The sequence below is a fragment of the Aotus nancymaae genome, unplaced genomic scaffold, assembly GCF_030222135.1.
Source record: "Aotus nancymaae isolate 86718 unplaced genomic scaffold, 86718_ANA_hifiasm-v0.15.2.pri h1tg000057l, whole genome shotgun sequence".
NCBI lineage: Eukaryota > Metazoa > Chordata > Mammalia > Primates > Aotidae > Aotus > Aotus nancymaae.
The window spans coordinates 70,912,567-70,925,424 of record NW_026988471.1 but is presented as its reverse complement, the minus strand read 5'-3'; the positions used below and the strand labels follow the sequence as shown (position 1 = coordinate 70,925,424).

General features: G+C 55.5%; 1 protein-coding gene across 17 annotated transcripts in view; it reads right to left on the bottom strand.

Annotated features, from left to right (window-relative positions):
• Positions 1–12,858, bottom strand: part of DYSF (dysferlin) — a 235,298-nt gene that overhangs the window by 130,133 nt on the left and 92,307 nt on the right. For 9 of the 17 annotated variants that reach the window (XM_012475624.3, XM_012475626.3, XM_012475633.2 and 6 more), the window contains 6 exons: positions 9,803–9,844; positions 8,047–8,162; positions 7,489–7,602; positions 6,041–6,218; positions 5,336–5,460; positions 3,151–3,257 (listed from right to left, as the gene is read on the bottom strand). In XM_012475624.3, coding sequence (XP_012331047.2) covers positions 3,151–3,257; positions 5,336–5,460; positions 6,041–6,218; positions 7,489–7,602; positions 8,047–8,162; positions 9,803–9,844 — 682 coding nt within the window. The remainder of the gene's footprint in view (positions 1–3,150; positions 3,258–5,335; positions 5,461–6,040; positions 6,219–7,488; positions 7,603–8,046; positions 8,163–9,802; positions 9,845–12,858) is intronic. The other 8 variants (XM_012475622.3, XM_012475629.3, XM_012475631.3 and 5 more) reach the window with 1 other exon arrangement.

The following is a 12,858-nucleotide window of genomic DNA, read 5'->3' as shown; positions in this document are numbered from 1 at the left end:
TGTCTGCAACATGTGCAGCCCCACACACCGCACAGATGTGCTGGCAGGACATCCACATGGACACGTCCAACAAGTTGGGTCCCTGAGTCTAGAGATCAGAGGTGAGGGCTGGGCTGGAGGAGCAGCGTGGACACCCCTGGCCCTGGGGAAGGGGGAGGATCCCGGGAGATGAGCCAGGAAAAGCACCGAAATGGGATGAGGAGCACCGATGCTAGAGAAGTGGGCCAGGCTGGCTGGAGAAGGGGTGGGCTGCTGGGGTCAGCTGTGGAGTTTTCTCAGGGCCCCCGTGCCTAGCTACTCTGCATGTGGGCTGTGATGGTGGTCAGCATTGGAGTGGGAGGTGGAGAGAGCCCTCTTGCTGAGGCGCTGGGTCACTGAGTGGCCTCAGGTGGAGCTGAGCGAATTGCTCCTGCTGCCTGGAATTCCTCCCCTAGAGAGCCACTATGCATTCCCACGAGGACAGAAACCCAGCTCCCCTCCCAAGCTCCTGAGCTGGAACCAGCATCTTTGCTGGAAGGCCCAGCCGCTCTTCCAACCCCAGGAGAGTGACTCAAAGGGGCCAGAAGTGTTTTTAGGCAGATCCTTCAAGAGCAGAGCCCTGCAGAGGTCACTGAGGGCAGCCAAGGACTCAGGGCCCACGGGTCTCAGATGTCCCAGGCCCCTCAGACCTGCCAAGTTCCACACAACACGGGGGTCATGTGCAGGGCCACAGGTAGAACTCAGAGCCCTGGCCCCCTCACCGCACCCAAGATGATATCAGCTGGCACCATGAGTCACCCAGCAGGTGGGGCCTGGGGGCCCTGGGATGCCCTGGAGAGCTCACCCAGTGGCTGTAGCTGCCCCAGGCTGACCATGCCCGTGTGCTCCTCCAGCTTCACTCTGTCCTCCCACCTCCAGACTACAGGCCAGCTTCCTCATAGATGCCTCAACACGGTCTGTCCTGAATGCCTCACCTCCCCCTCAACCTGCTCCTCCTCCCACTGACCCCCTCAGAGCACGGTCCCCATGCCCACCCAGCCACCCTGGCCAGGATCAGGGGATCATTCTGAACCTTCCTGTGGCCCCACATCTACCCCATCATCAAGGTCTCTCCATTACAGAGCAGCACAGCAAGGGGGTTCTGCCACTCACTAGGTGTGTGAATCTGGGCAAGTTAATCAACCTCTCTGTGCCTCAGTTTCTCAACAGTAAAACAAGGGTTTGTTTGTTTGTTTGAGACGGTGTCTTGCTCTATCACCCAGGCTGGAGTATAGGAGTGCAATCTCAGATCACTGCAAACTCCACCTCCCAGGATCAAGCTATTCTCTTGCCTCAGTTTCCCAAGTAGCTGGGATTACAGGCCCCCACCACCACGCATGGCTAATTTTTATATTTTTAATAGAGACAGGGCCAGGCTGGTCTTGAACTCCTGATCTCAAGTGGTCTGCCCACCTCAGTCTCCCAAAGTGCTGGGATTTTAGCCATGAGCCTCCACACCCAGCCTTCTTTCTATCTCATAAGATTTCATGGTTAGTTAATACATGTAAAATTCTTAGGACAGTGCCTGGCACAGAAAGCTGCCGTCATCATAATCCCTCCTAAATAGTCCATGCTGACCGCAGCTTCCCTCACAGCCTTAGTTGCACCATTGTCACAACTCACCTGCCATATGTCCAGTTTCCCCTCTCCTGGTCCCCCAGCACCTGCCACTCACCGCCACCACCAGTCCATTCCTCCCACTGTAGCATCTAGACCCCGAGATCACCTTGCCCTCGGTCTTGCTCCCAGGGCTGAGCTCTCCTGTAACAGAGCCCCTCGGGGCCATCCAATTGGGCATCAGCCTCTCCTGCCACCTCCCCCACCCAGGAAGCAGCAGGCATTTCAGGCTGCTGAGCCTTTGCCTGGGCTGTCACCTCTCCAAAGGCTAGCTCCTGCTCCTCCCTCAAAGTCCACCTCGGGCATCCCCTTCTCCAGGAAGCTTCCCTGAATTCAATCTGTGGGTATGAGACACACCTGCTTGGAGCTCCTGCAGTGCACACCTCTAGCTTCCCCACACACTTCACCTCCTCTGCCCACTTTTGCCATCCATCCCTGGAGGGCTGCAGTTGCAGCTTTGTCAGTATGCTCTGGGTGTCTAGCACTGAGCCTGCCAGGCTTCGGGAAGGTTGCGGGGATGGGTGAATGACCTGTCTGGAATTCCACTGCTGGGCCAGGGGCATTTCTCTGGGGTCACATTTTGATAACAATATACTTCCTAACTGAGCCACAAAGGATGGAAGGTGTGCTGCATCTGTGGCCATGGTTATTAATTTCTCAGATGCGTTCAGTAGGGGTCCACACCGGGCTGAGGGAGGGGTGATGAGGCATAGAGGGGGCATAGAATACATTTGCATATATTCACACATTGCGTATATTAACCCCATGGAGCTCAGAGGGGCAACTATTTAAGTCCATTTAACAGGTGAGAAAACTAAAGTCCAGCGAGGAGAAGCTTCCCAAAGTTGCAAAGTCAGATAAACAGACCCGTAGCCAAGTCTCCTGACATTTCTTCTTCTGAGAAATAATTATAGCTACCATTTATTAAATCCTTCCCAAGGGCCGGACACTTTGTTTAGAAGATATTATAAAGTAGTTATCCTTCATGCCAGATTGACGTTGAGAAAACCAAGGGTCAAAACCCGCTCCCCAAAACCACAGGGCAGCGGAGGAGATAGTGAGATGAAGCCCTCTGCTGGGCCTCCATGCCTGGGGCCCTCTTTTCCTGAAGTCGACAATCAGCCGTGTCAATAGAAGGCTAAACAGAAACCATGATCCCCGACTTGGCCTTGAGGGAACAAGGGGCGCCGTCACCCCACCCCCAGCCAGCTCCTCCTGGAGATTCCATCAGGGAAATAAGAGGTCGGGGATCAGAGACACAATGCTCCCCATTCAGGTGAGCCGGCTGCCCGGCCGCAGCTGCCACTGCTGCAGGGAGATTTATGACCTGCTCTCAATGTCACCTTTTCAACTCCCGTGCTGGCTCTACTACCTTTGGACTCCGCACGGGCTGGACTGCTGGCCAAGCGTGGCTGGGAGACGTGCCACTGCTCACCGCCACACACGAGCACTCCCAGAGAAACATGCCCAGTTGAACCAGGAGAGGAGGGTGCCGGGGCGCCAGGTCCCCCCTACCTGCAGTCTGCGATGAGCTCATCCATCAGCTGAGCCACTAGCGAGTCCACATCCTCCATGGAGCGCTGTGCCTTCAGGGCCAGGTGGACCTGCTCCAGGCCAGCTTCCTGTAGAACAGGCAGGCAAGGGTCAGGAGCGTCACCACGGGCAGAGGGAATACACTGGACCCAACCCCTAGGCCCTGTCACTGCTACCCAGTCCCTGGACCAAAAAGGAGTCAACAGTTAGAGCAAAGAAGGCAGAGTCCAGGCACAACAAACCGGGGTCTATCTTGGCTCAAGAACCTCCCAGGGCTCCCCACACCCAAATGCATTCAAATTCTCAAGCCTGGAACTCCAGCCTCACATGTCCCAAGGAGCTCAGGGGCTCTCTGCAGACTTGGAAAGATCCTGATGGCTCCCATCAAGAGAGGCAGGGAGGAACCAGATGCCATCACGCTCTTTCCAAGGCCTGGCTTCCCACAGGGGAGTGGCCCTCCCCAAGCCTGCTCTGATTCCCCACCTGGAACCTTCTCTCCTTTCCAGATTCTATCACATGAGGAGGCTCAGACCAAGAGCGCCTTCCTCCAGGAGCTGTCCCGCCCCCTCTAATCACAGGAAGCTCCTTCCTCAAACTCCCTGGCCTGGTCACTCCCCGGGCCGCCTCCCAGGGAAACAGGCCCTTACTGAGCTCCTCTCCAGCACTCTCCATGGGGCCCCAGCCCTGAGCGGCGAGGCCAAGGACTGTCCCTCAGCCCCCACACACCCCTCCCCACCCTCCGGCCTTCCTGGGCAAGGACACGTGCTCAGGACTTGGACTGCCAGTCTCACAGAACTGGAAGGGACATAGTCCTGCCCTCCTGGAGTCTGGAGTCTTGCTGTGAGACAGTGATAGACCCAGGAGGCAGAGTCTGGACCTGTATGGCATCAACTCCACGTTCTCCCATCTCGGCATTCACTGGTCTCCTCTTCTCCCTAGAGCTGCCAGTCTCAGGGATGGTGGGGCCACCATGGCCTCCTTTCCTTCTCCGTCCACCTTTCCTTCAAGCCATGCTCACCTCCCTGCCCACAGACATGCCCAGGCCTCTCCAGCCCCGCTTCCCTCCACCTGCTGATCTGAGCATGCTCCTGCAGTGTGGCCTCCACCTGTCTCCTCCACTTTCCCACCAACTGCCCCCATCCATGCCACAGAAGCCTCTAGAGCCACCGCCAGGACCATCAGCTTCCTGCCCAGCCCCTCACCTCCCTTGGCCTCTATGCCTCTGCCCACCTGTGATTCTCCTCCATTCTGGCTAAGCGCCAGGACTGCAGCAACCACATCTGTAGGGAGCTCCTCAGAAGGTGCCTCCTCACCTCTGAAACAGCACCTGACCTCATATGCTCTGCTCTTCTCCCCAGCTTCCAACAATTCCCCAGCCACCTGAGTTTCTTCTTATAGCCCTTCTTCAGCCCCATATCCAATCAGCCACCAAGGCCTTGTAGCACAAGTCCTGCAATTTTCCCCCCGAGGCCATCTCCTTCCCAGGGCCTGGTCACCCTTCCCCGGGCCTAGTCACCCTTCCCCAGGTCCCTGCAATGGTGGGCTAGCTGGGTTCCCACCCCCCATCTCCCTGCACTGGACACAGCCTCCTCACTGGCCTATGATGCTTTCCTGATAGTCCTTGGCCCCCTTCCCTGCTCTGAGCCCCACATCTCCCTGCCCCTGGAGTGTCACCTGTACCTAAGTTTGGAAAGCCCTGTAGGAGAGGCACGAGTGAGCCTATGCCCTTTTCTAATAAACTGACTTCCGGAAGACGGGGCCAGCTACTTGTTCATCACTAGCCTCTAGCTTCTGGCTACAAGTTTCTAGAACAAGCACTTGCATGCATTAAGAGTCCAAAGGCCTGTGATGAGTGAACGAGCGAGCGAGAGCCAGGTGGTGCCCTGCCGTGATGCACGGGTTTTCCCTCTGCTCCCTTGCTGTGTGTCCCACAGCACACTGGAGGCCTCAGGTTGCTCGCATCCTCTCTCTTCTCTTCTAAGCATGCAGGACAGGACTGCAAGCCTGGCATTGCCAGGACACCGAGGCTACCAGCCCACAAAGGTCAGTAGGCACAGCCACGGGTCAGTGTGTGCACCGTGGGTGGCGGGTCTGAGACACCCCCACACGGCAGGGGTAGCAGGGGCATGCACAAGCATGTGCAGGTTTGGGGCAAGTTTTCGCTCACCAGCCGGTCAGCGATCCCAAGCAGCTGGTTCTGAGTCTCGATTCTATGGCTGATGTCCTCCCAGTAGGATGACAGCACCACCACGGGCTTCACGTTACCCCAGGGTAGGTAGTAGTAGTGGCACCCTGGAATGGAGAGACGGGCCTGAGTGCTGTGCCAGGATCGGAGGATAGGTGGGATGGGGTGCTGGGAGTGCCGGCCTCCTGGGCACCCCAGAGCTGGGAAGGGGACCACAGGTGGGAGAGAGACAGGCACCTGCTCACCCTTCCCATCTAAGAACCCCCTTGGACACACATGGTATGACCCATGTTCCCCATTGTCTGAAAAAGGGGCCTGAGCTCCCTTTGTGAGTTGAGCAGACAGCTGCAGCCCTCATTAGGGCTCCCGGGCATGTTAAAACTGAGGCGCTGTTAGAACTGCCCTGGGAAACCCAAGGCCACACTCCCTAAAATGTCCAAGCCAAGGCCGGCAGACTCCTTGAAATGATCAGGCTGGGTCAGGTCAATGCTGACCACAGCTGGTCCCAGGAGCCGCACCTATGGGCACCAGCGGCCAGGCCCCTTGCCTGGAGAGGAGCAAGGAGAGGCCTGGAACAGGTTTGTTAGGGCCTGGGCCTTTAAGTAGCCTCCGGCAGCTTTCCACAGAGCTGCGGCCCCCTGCCCTATAATCCTGTCATCGAGGTCCCAGCCAGGAACGCTGCCTCACCGTCAAACACCGCGCGGCTGTACTGAGTGGTGGAGGCCAGCGGCAGGCAGGTCGTATCGAACTTGTTCCCGTAGTTCCCGATGCTGACCTCGAACTGGACGGCGTCATCCACATCCTGCAGCATGGTGGCCGAGTAGAAGGCCGCAAACAGGGAGTACTTGCGCCTCCGAAGGTACTTCTGAGGGCAGAGAGTGGGCCAGAGGGTCACAGGAGGAGCAAAGAAAGCCACCCAGGCTGGGGAAGGGACATGTGTCTGGCAGGCCCTGGCCATAACCAGCACCCGATGGCTCCTGGGTAGACTGCCGGGTGGCAAATAGCCCAAGAAAGAAACAGCATCCGGATTTCACTGCTAACTGAACAAGCTCTCTCCAGGTCTGTGTGTGTCTGGCCACGTTTCCCTAATAAGAGATGCTCCTCCGAGGTCAAGCTGCCCCCTAATCCAAACCAGCAGCAAGGGCACCACCACCTCAGCGGAGTGGGGTCTACCATGGCCCCTAGGGGCAACCCTGACCTTGTCTACCATTCAGAGGCGCTGAAAGCTCTAAGCCACCAGGCAACTGCCCAGAGCTCCTGCCCCACGCCACTCAGGGTCGTCCACCAGCAGCCAGCTCTGCAGGGTACACGGGCTGCCACTGTCATGTGCCTGGGATGAAAGGGTCTCGTTGTCCCCTCCAGGCACTGGGCACAGGGTAGGGACAGGGCAGGAACTCAATCCTATGATTGAGAGAAGAGGGCTCAGACAATTAGGTGTCAGGAGAATGTAAATAGTAGCAACAGCCAGCACTTAGTAAGTGCTTACTGTAGAGGTGTATTAATTTCCTTAATTCTCACAACCATCTTATAAGTATAATTATTACCCCCACTTTCCAGATAGGGAAACTGATGCAACCAGTAAGTGCTAGAGCCAGGATTCAAACCAGAGCCATCTCACCACCGTAAGAGCTTAAAGCGCCACACAGACTCCGCACCGCTGCCTCCTGGACATAAGGGCCAGCTCTACCATATATTGCTCTGATATATGTGAGTCTGTTTCTTCATCTGTGAAATGGGGATAATAATAATAACGGCAGCCACCTCATGGCACTGGGAGGAGTCAATAACGTCAGGAGTGTCTGTAGCACAGTGCCTGGTACATGGTCAGTGCCTATTTGATTAATAGCTATCCTTACATTATTATTATAAAATCACATCTATTTTGCATCAAGCTTTAGACTTTTGAAATATTTCATTTATCTTCTCTGAGCCTCTGATCGTCCCTCCAGGGAGGCAGGGCAGGTGTGATGTGCTCCCACATTACAGCTGAGAGCTGAGGCCCAGAGAGGTAAAGGCACAATACATGCACACAGAGCTGAGTCCCCCCTCTGCCATGACACCTCAAGGTCATTTCTGGCATGGCCAGCCCTTCCCCACCGCAACACCCAGCTCCCACCCAGAGCCACACCCCTCACCTCCACCCGAAGGATGTCATCCACAGGAAGGTCCTCCACCTTCTGCTCGCTGTGCTCCACCAGCTTGGTCTCCAGGGAGAGCAGAACCCGGCCACGATAAGCCACACCTTCCCCCTGCCAGGGCGGTCAGGTCACCAGGAGCAGGGGAGACAGAGGGGAGGACGGGAAGGAAAGGGGCACCCTCTGGCCCTCAGGTGGCTCATCTCCCAGGCCCCCAGGAGGTCCCTGAGCCAATCTCATCTCCCACAGATGAAGAAAGTGTGGCCAGAGAGTTCAGGGATATGACAAGCCACCTGGATGGACAGTGCCAGATGCCAACCCAGCTCAAGAGACAAAGACAGAGACAGAGCCTGGGTGCTTCAGGGCCGGAAACATGAAAGGATCAGACTGGCACTCGGGGAGGGGCAGAGTCAAGGGGCAGATGGAGAGTTCCCTGAGGGGGTGTCTGCCTGGTCGTGGGCCCCCAGGCCAGGCTGGAAGACCCTGCATGCATGCCTGGGCTCCTGAGGGACCTGGGCATCTGGCATCCTACCCTTACCAGGGCTCCAGCCAGCTCACCTTGCCCATGTTGAGCTCTGCGTAGGGGTCCGGGAAGCCCGTGAACTCTCTGGGACTGCCATAGAGGTTGACGTAGCAGGGCCCGAAAGTGGGGAGGAAGCCCAGGTGGTCATCCACTAGGAGACATAAGTGGAAATCAGAGGGGTCGGCCCACTGGGGCTTCCCATTGCTCAACCCGGCCACCTTCCAGCCTGAGCCCACCCCTGGCCCTCAGTTCCCCCGACATGCACCAGCTGCAGCTCCTGTCAGCGTATAAAGAACAACGACATGGGCGATAGCTCTCATGCCCTCCCCTAAGTCTCTTTCCTCCTCACCAGCATGCTGAGATGCAATCATATTTTTATTGTTTTTATTAGTCCCATTTTACAGATGAGGAAACCGAGGCTCAAAGATGCAAAGAAATACACGATAACAAGGTGGCAGGGCCCAGAATGGTGTCACCTCAAAGCTCATGCCCTTGGCCAGCACACAAAGCTGGGGTTCGGTCCCCTCCACTGCGTGTGCCCCTCCCCAGCCCCACCCCCCAAGTCCCGCATCTGCTCTCCATCCTGTGCTTCTCTAGGCACGGCAGGCCCTGCAGCCAATGGGGTGGGGCTAAGAGGCCCCGGAGCCTGGTAATCAGAGAGACCAACTCCCAGGATGCCAGGGATGGAGCCCGGCTAGACAGTCCTCCTCCGTGGGGCAGCCCCCAGGCACACGCCTCGTGCCCTCACAGCCTTGCCTCATCCCAGAATCTCCTCCCCACACATACAGTGTGCAAAGAACAATTTTTCAACAGAGCAGATCAGAGGAGAGTTCAAGAATTACATTCATGAGGAGGGGAAATCTCTCTACATCCTTTCTGTCCTCTTTTGGAGGCTCTCTTTAGCTAACATCATTTTCCAGCTCACAGCTGACTTTCCTAGATGGGGCTTTACTGGCCTACTCTGAAGACCCTAAAATGCCACAGTGTCTCTTTCAGAGGAATAGGGAAGAGGTTGTTTCCAAAATGCAAAGGTGGAAAGCAGGGCCAGAGATGGGAACCCTCTAACAACCCAGTCAGTCCTCACGAGGATGGGCCAAAGCAGGTGCAAAACAAGTGGCCTCAGCACAGAAGTGTTTGAGCCAGACCTACGATCAGGCACCGTGAGTCCAGCCCTTCTGAGACCCTAGGGATGAGGAACGGGCCAGGACAGGGAGGGGCCAGAAGGCTGGAGCCGCACCTCCCCTCTCAGCCAGGAACTTCAACACCTTCCCTCTCCTAGACCCCAGCACAGACAGGGCACTGGCCTTCAGGAGAGGTGGGAGGCCCAAGCAGAAGGGCTCACAGGAGCATTACTATTTATTTGCGTTAATCATCTCAATTATGATTTACTTTGGGGATGTCAACCCCAAGAGTTTTTAACTCCTCTTGGGCTCCCCTGGACCCTGAAACACCTCACACTCCCCCTGCCCCACTCCAGACCCCCATGCCTGCCCCACTCCAGACCCTCTGTTACTACCAGACAGAGCAGTCTCACTTGAGCATCAGCCCAAGCCTGGCCCACTTAGGAAGGGTTTGGGGAGGTGGGAGGAAATTGATCTCAAAGCATTTCGAACGGTTCACACATTCCACAGAGGCTGGGAGGTGACAGCAAAGGTAAGCCCAGGGGCTGTGGGGGAATCTCAGTCCCATTTCAGGCAAATCAAAAACCCCCACACCTCCAGCACCCTCATCCCTCCAGCCAAAACCCCAAGGCCCCACTCCCCGGTCGTCCCCAAGGTGACAGCAACGTACGGTCTGAGACTTGCGAAGGCTTGATGGCACCTGCAGGCTCCTCTGAAGCGTAAAGAAATGGAAAAGGGGTTAGGGTGGGCATGGCTGGAAGGAGGACTGGTTACGTGAACGGGCTGTGGATGGAAAGCTGGCAGACAGACAGATAGAAAGACAGCTCCCGGGTGCGAAACAGATGTGGCCAAAGGCCCCACCCTCTGCCCAGCTGTGAATTTATCACAAACTAAATCATCACAGCCCCTCGAGACACAGCCCCCAACACCCTGTGAGCCCTGGGAGTCCCACCTGGCCTGCCCATCAATCTGTGTGTTCCACTGACCAGTTGAAAATTGGACCCGAAACTGGATTCAATACACTCAAGAAATAATTCAGAAAAGAAAATGTGCTTTTTCATATGATAGCCAGATAAGCGAAGGAAACAAAGTACAGACAACAGAAGGGTGGGAAGACACAAAGGGGCCAGAGCGAGGCAGCGAGGCACACCCCACACTCCTCCAATCCTGAAGGCAGGTCGCGCTTGGGATCGGGTGTGAGGACCAGGGACATTTCAAGGCACAACATCTCCACCTAGTGGCCAAGTCCAGGATCGCCCCTGAGGGCTCTACGTTGCATTTTCACAACAGCAGGCACTGGAATCTGGCTTCTGACACATGCCGCTTTCAGGGAAGCACAGAGCCAGACGCCGTCCACAATCTAAAGACGCCCCTAAATGTTGGTAAGGAATGTCTAGAGATAAGAGAAGCAAGGAAGGGAATGCTCTGGCACGTATGCACTCTGAATCTGTCCCTCACCGCTAGGCAGGTACGTGATGCTACCAAGGCAGCAGACACCCCTCCGTCTTCCTCCACTGTCCTCTCTGATTTCCTCCGCTTCCCAAATCTGACCTTCCCATTCTCCTCCAACAGCAACGTGTAACACAGTCTGAGGCCATGTGCCTGCCCGGGGCGTGCTGGGTGAACTTACTGGTTACCTCCCTTCCTTCTTCACCTTTTCCTGTTGCTGGCCTCCAGAAAACACCTGTTTTTCCCTTAGTTCCATGACTGCAGTCAGAAGTCAAGGGCTGAGGAAAACTTTGTGAAGGAAGAATGCACCAAGACACAGAGAGAAAGAGTGGAGACAAGAGAAGAAAGCATGGCTGTCCGGAATGAGGACGGGGCAGAGGCAGCAAGGAGGCCCGGCCCAGCCCCCCAGCCCTCCTCAGCCAGGCCTCAGCTATGAGTGCCAGCCGGCAGACACCAAGGCTGCAGAGATCAAAGTCCATGGCCACCTTCGTACCCGAAGAAACCGGTTTCCTTCCATGGGCGAGCCAGGGCTCTGGTCACGGGGAGCTTTCTGCAACAGCGAGAGGGCCGACACAGGCACAGCTGCAGCCCCGAGGAGCGCAGTGGCCGGGACCACCGGAAGGAAACAGATTCCATTTTAAGCTCCTTCTAAATGATTACTAACAGGCCTGGCCCGTTATCTTGGGCTAATGAGGCCAAGGTCACAGTTCCAACCCCCATGTGCTTCTTACAGCGGCAAAATCGGCTTCCCACCCAGACTGATTTTGAATTCTGGCTGCAGACTGGTGCCCAGCCCAGATGCAGATATCCCCCTAATCCCACCAGCCATCTGACCAACACGTGCCTCTGGGAGCTCAGAGGACCAAGTGGGTGGCTGTGGAGCAGCCTGCTTCCCAACCACACCTTTTCATTGATTCACCCATTCTTTCTATTTATTTATTTATTTATTCATTCATTTATTTTTTGAGACAGTGTCTCATTCTGTCACACCCAGGCTGGAATGTAGTGGTGCCATCTCAGCTCACTGCAACCTCTGCCTCCCAGGTTTAAGCAATTCTCCTGCCTCAGCATCCAAAGTAGCTGAGATTACAGGCACCTGCCACCACACCCGGCTATTTTTTGTATTTTTAGTAGAGATGGGGTTTCACCATGTTGGCCAGGCTGGTCTCGAACTCCTGAACCTCAGGCAATCCACCCACCTCGGCCTCCCAGAGTGCTGGGATTACAGGTGTGAGCCATCACGCCCAGCCTAATTCATCCATTCTTTCATTTATTTGTTCATTCAGCAAACCTGACCAGGTACAGGATGAGGCACTGGGAATGTGTAATAAGACACAGCCCTGCTGATGTCTTAGGTCAATGACTCCTGACTTGGGGGGCGGATCACAGTCTCTGAGTGTGATCACAGTCTCTGAGTGTGATCACAGTCTGGGTGTGAAGGCCCATCCCCGGCTCTCTCGCCCCTAAGTCCACAGACAGCTCCAGGGCACATTGACCAGTGAAGCCACCCAAGACAAAGCCTCTATTTAGTCCTCATCACCCTTCTGCCAAAACACAAGTGTTTGTTTTATTGTGTCTTCCCTCAGTCAGGGAGCTGGGGCTGTGGAAATCCAAAGCACAGATGAATGCTCCCGGTTCTTTGGCCTGAGCAGTGAAGCCCAGCTGCCTCACCTAGTTAGAGAGCAGGACGTCCCAGCCCTGCACACAGCCCCCAGGATGCGCGTGAAGAAGCTGAGGTCGTCACCTTGGGTCTGCCCTGCCAGCTCCCTCTGCCTCTCGGCACATCCCCAAGCCCATGGCGGCTGGCTGCCTGACTCTCGCTTGCGCCAGGCGAGAGGAGAAACTGAAAACTGCTGGGAAATCAGCATCATCTACATTCCAGAGACAAAAGGAAACTAACTTTGGATTTTTTAGCTATGGAAAACCCTAGGATACAAGTGCTATTTATGGAGCATGAGTTTCCTATGTATAAAGTTATCAAAGAATCTATAAGTTTCACAGAGATCCTGTGCCTGTTACCTTTCAAAAGACCTACAGCTTCTAAGGAAAGCACTCTTTTTTAAAAAACAAAATTCTTGCTTAATACTTCAGAGCACAGGGTCCAAGGAACACTCTAGTGTGCCCAGGCAAACTTGCGGGCAGAGGTGTCTAAGAGGTTAGCGTTAGGTCTTGTCCTCACTGGAAAGAAAAACAAAAACAGAAAAACAAAAACTCCTAGTTGAACCAAATCATCTGGTGAACCCTGAGGCGGGGAAATACAGAGAAAGAACTTGTTTT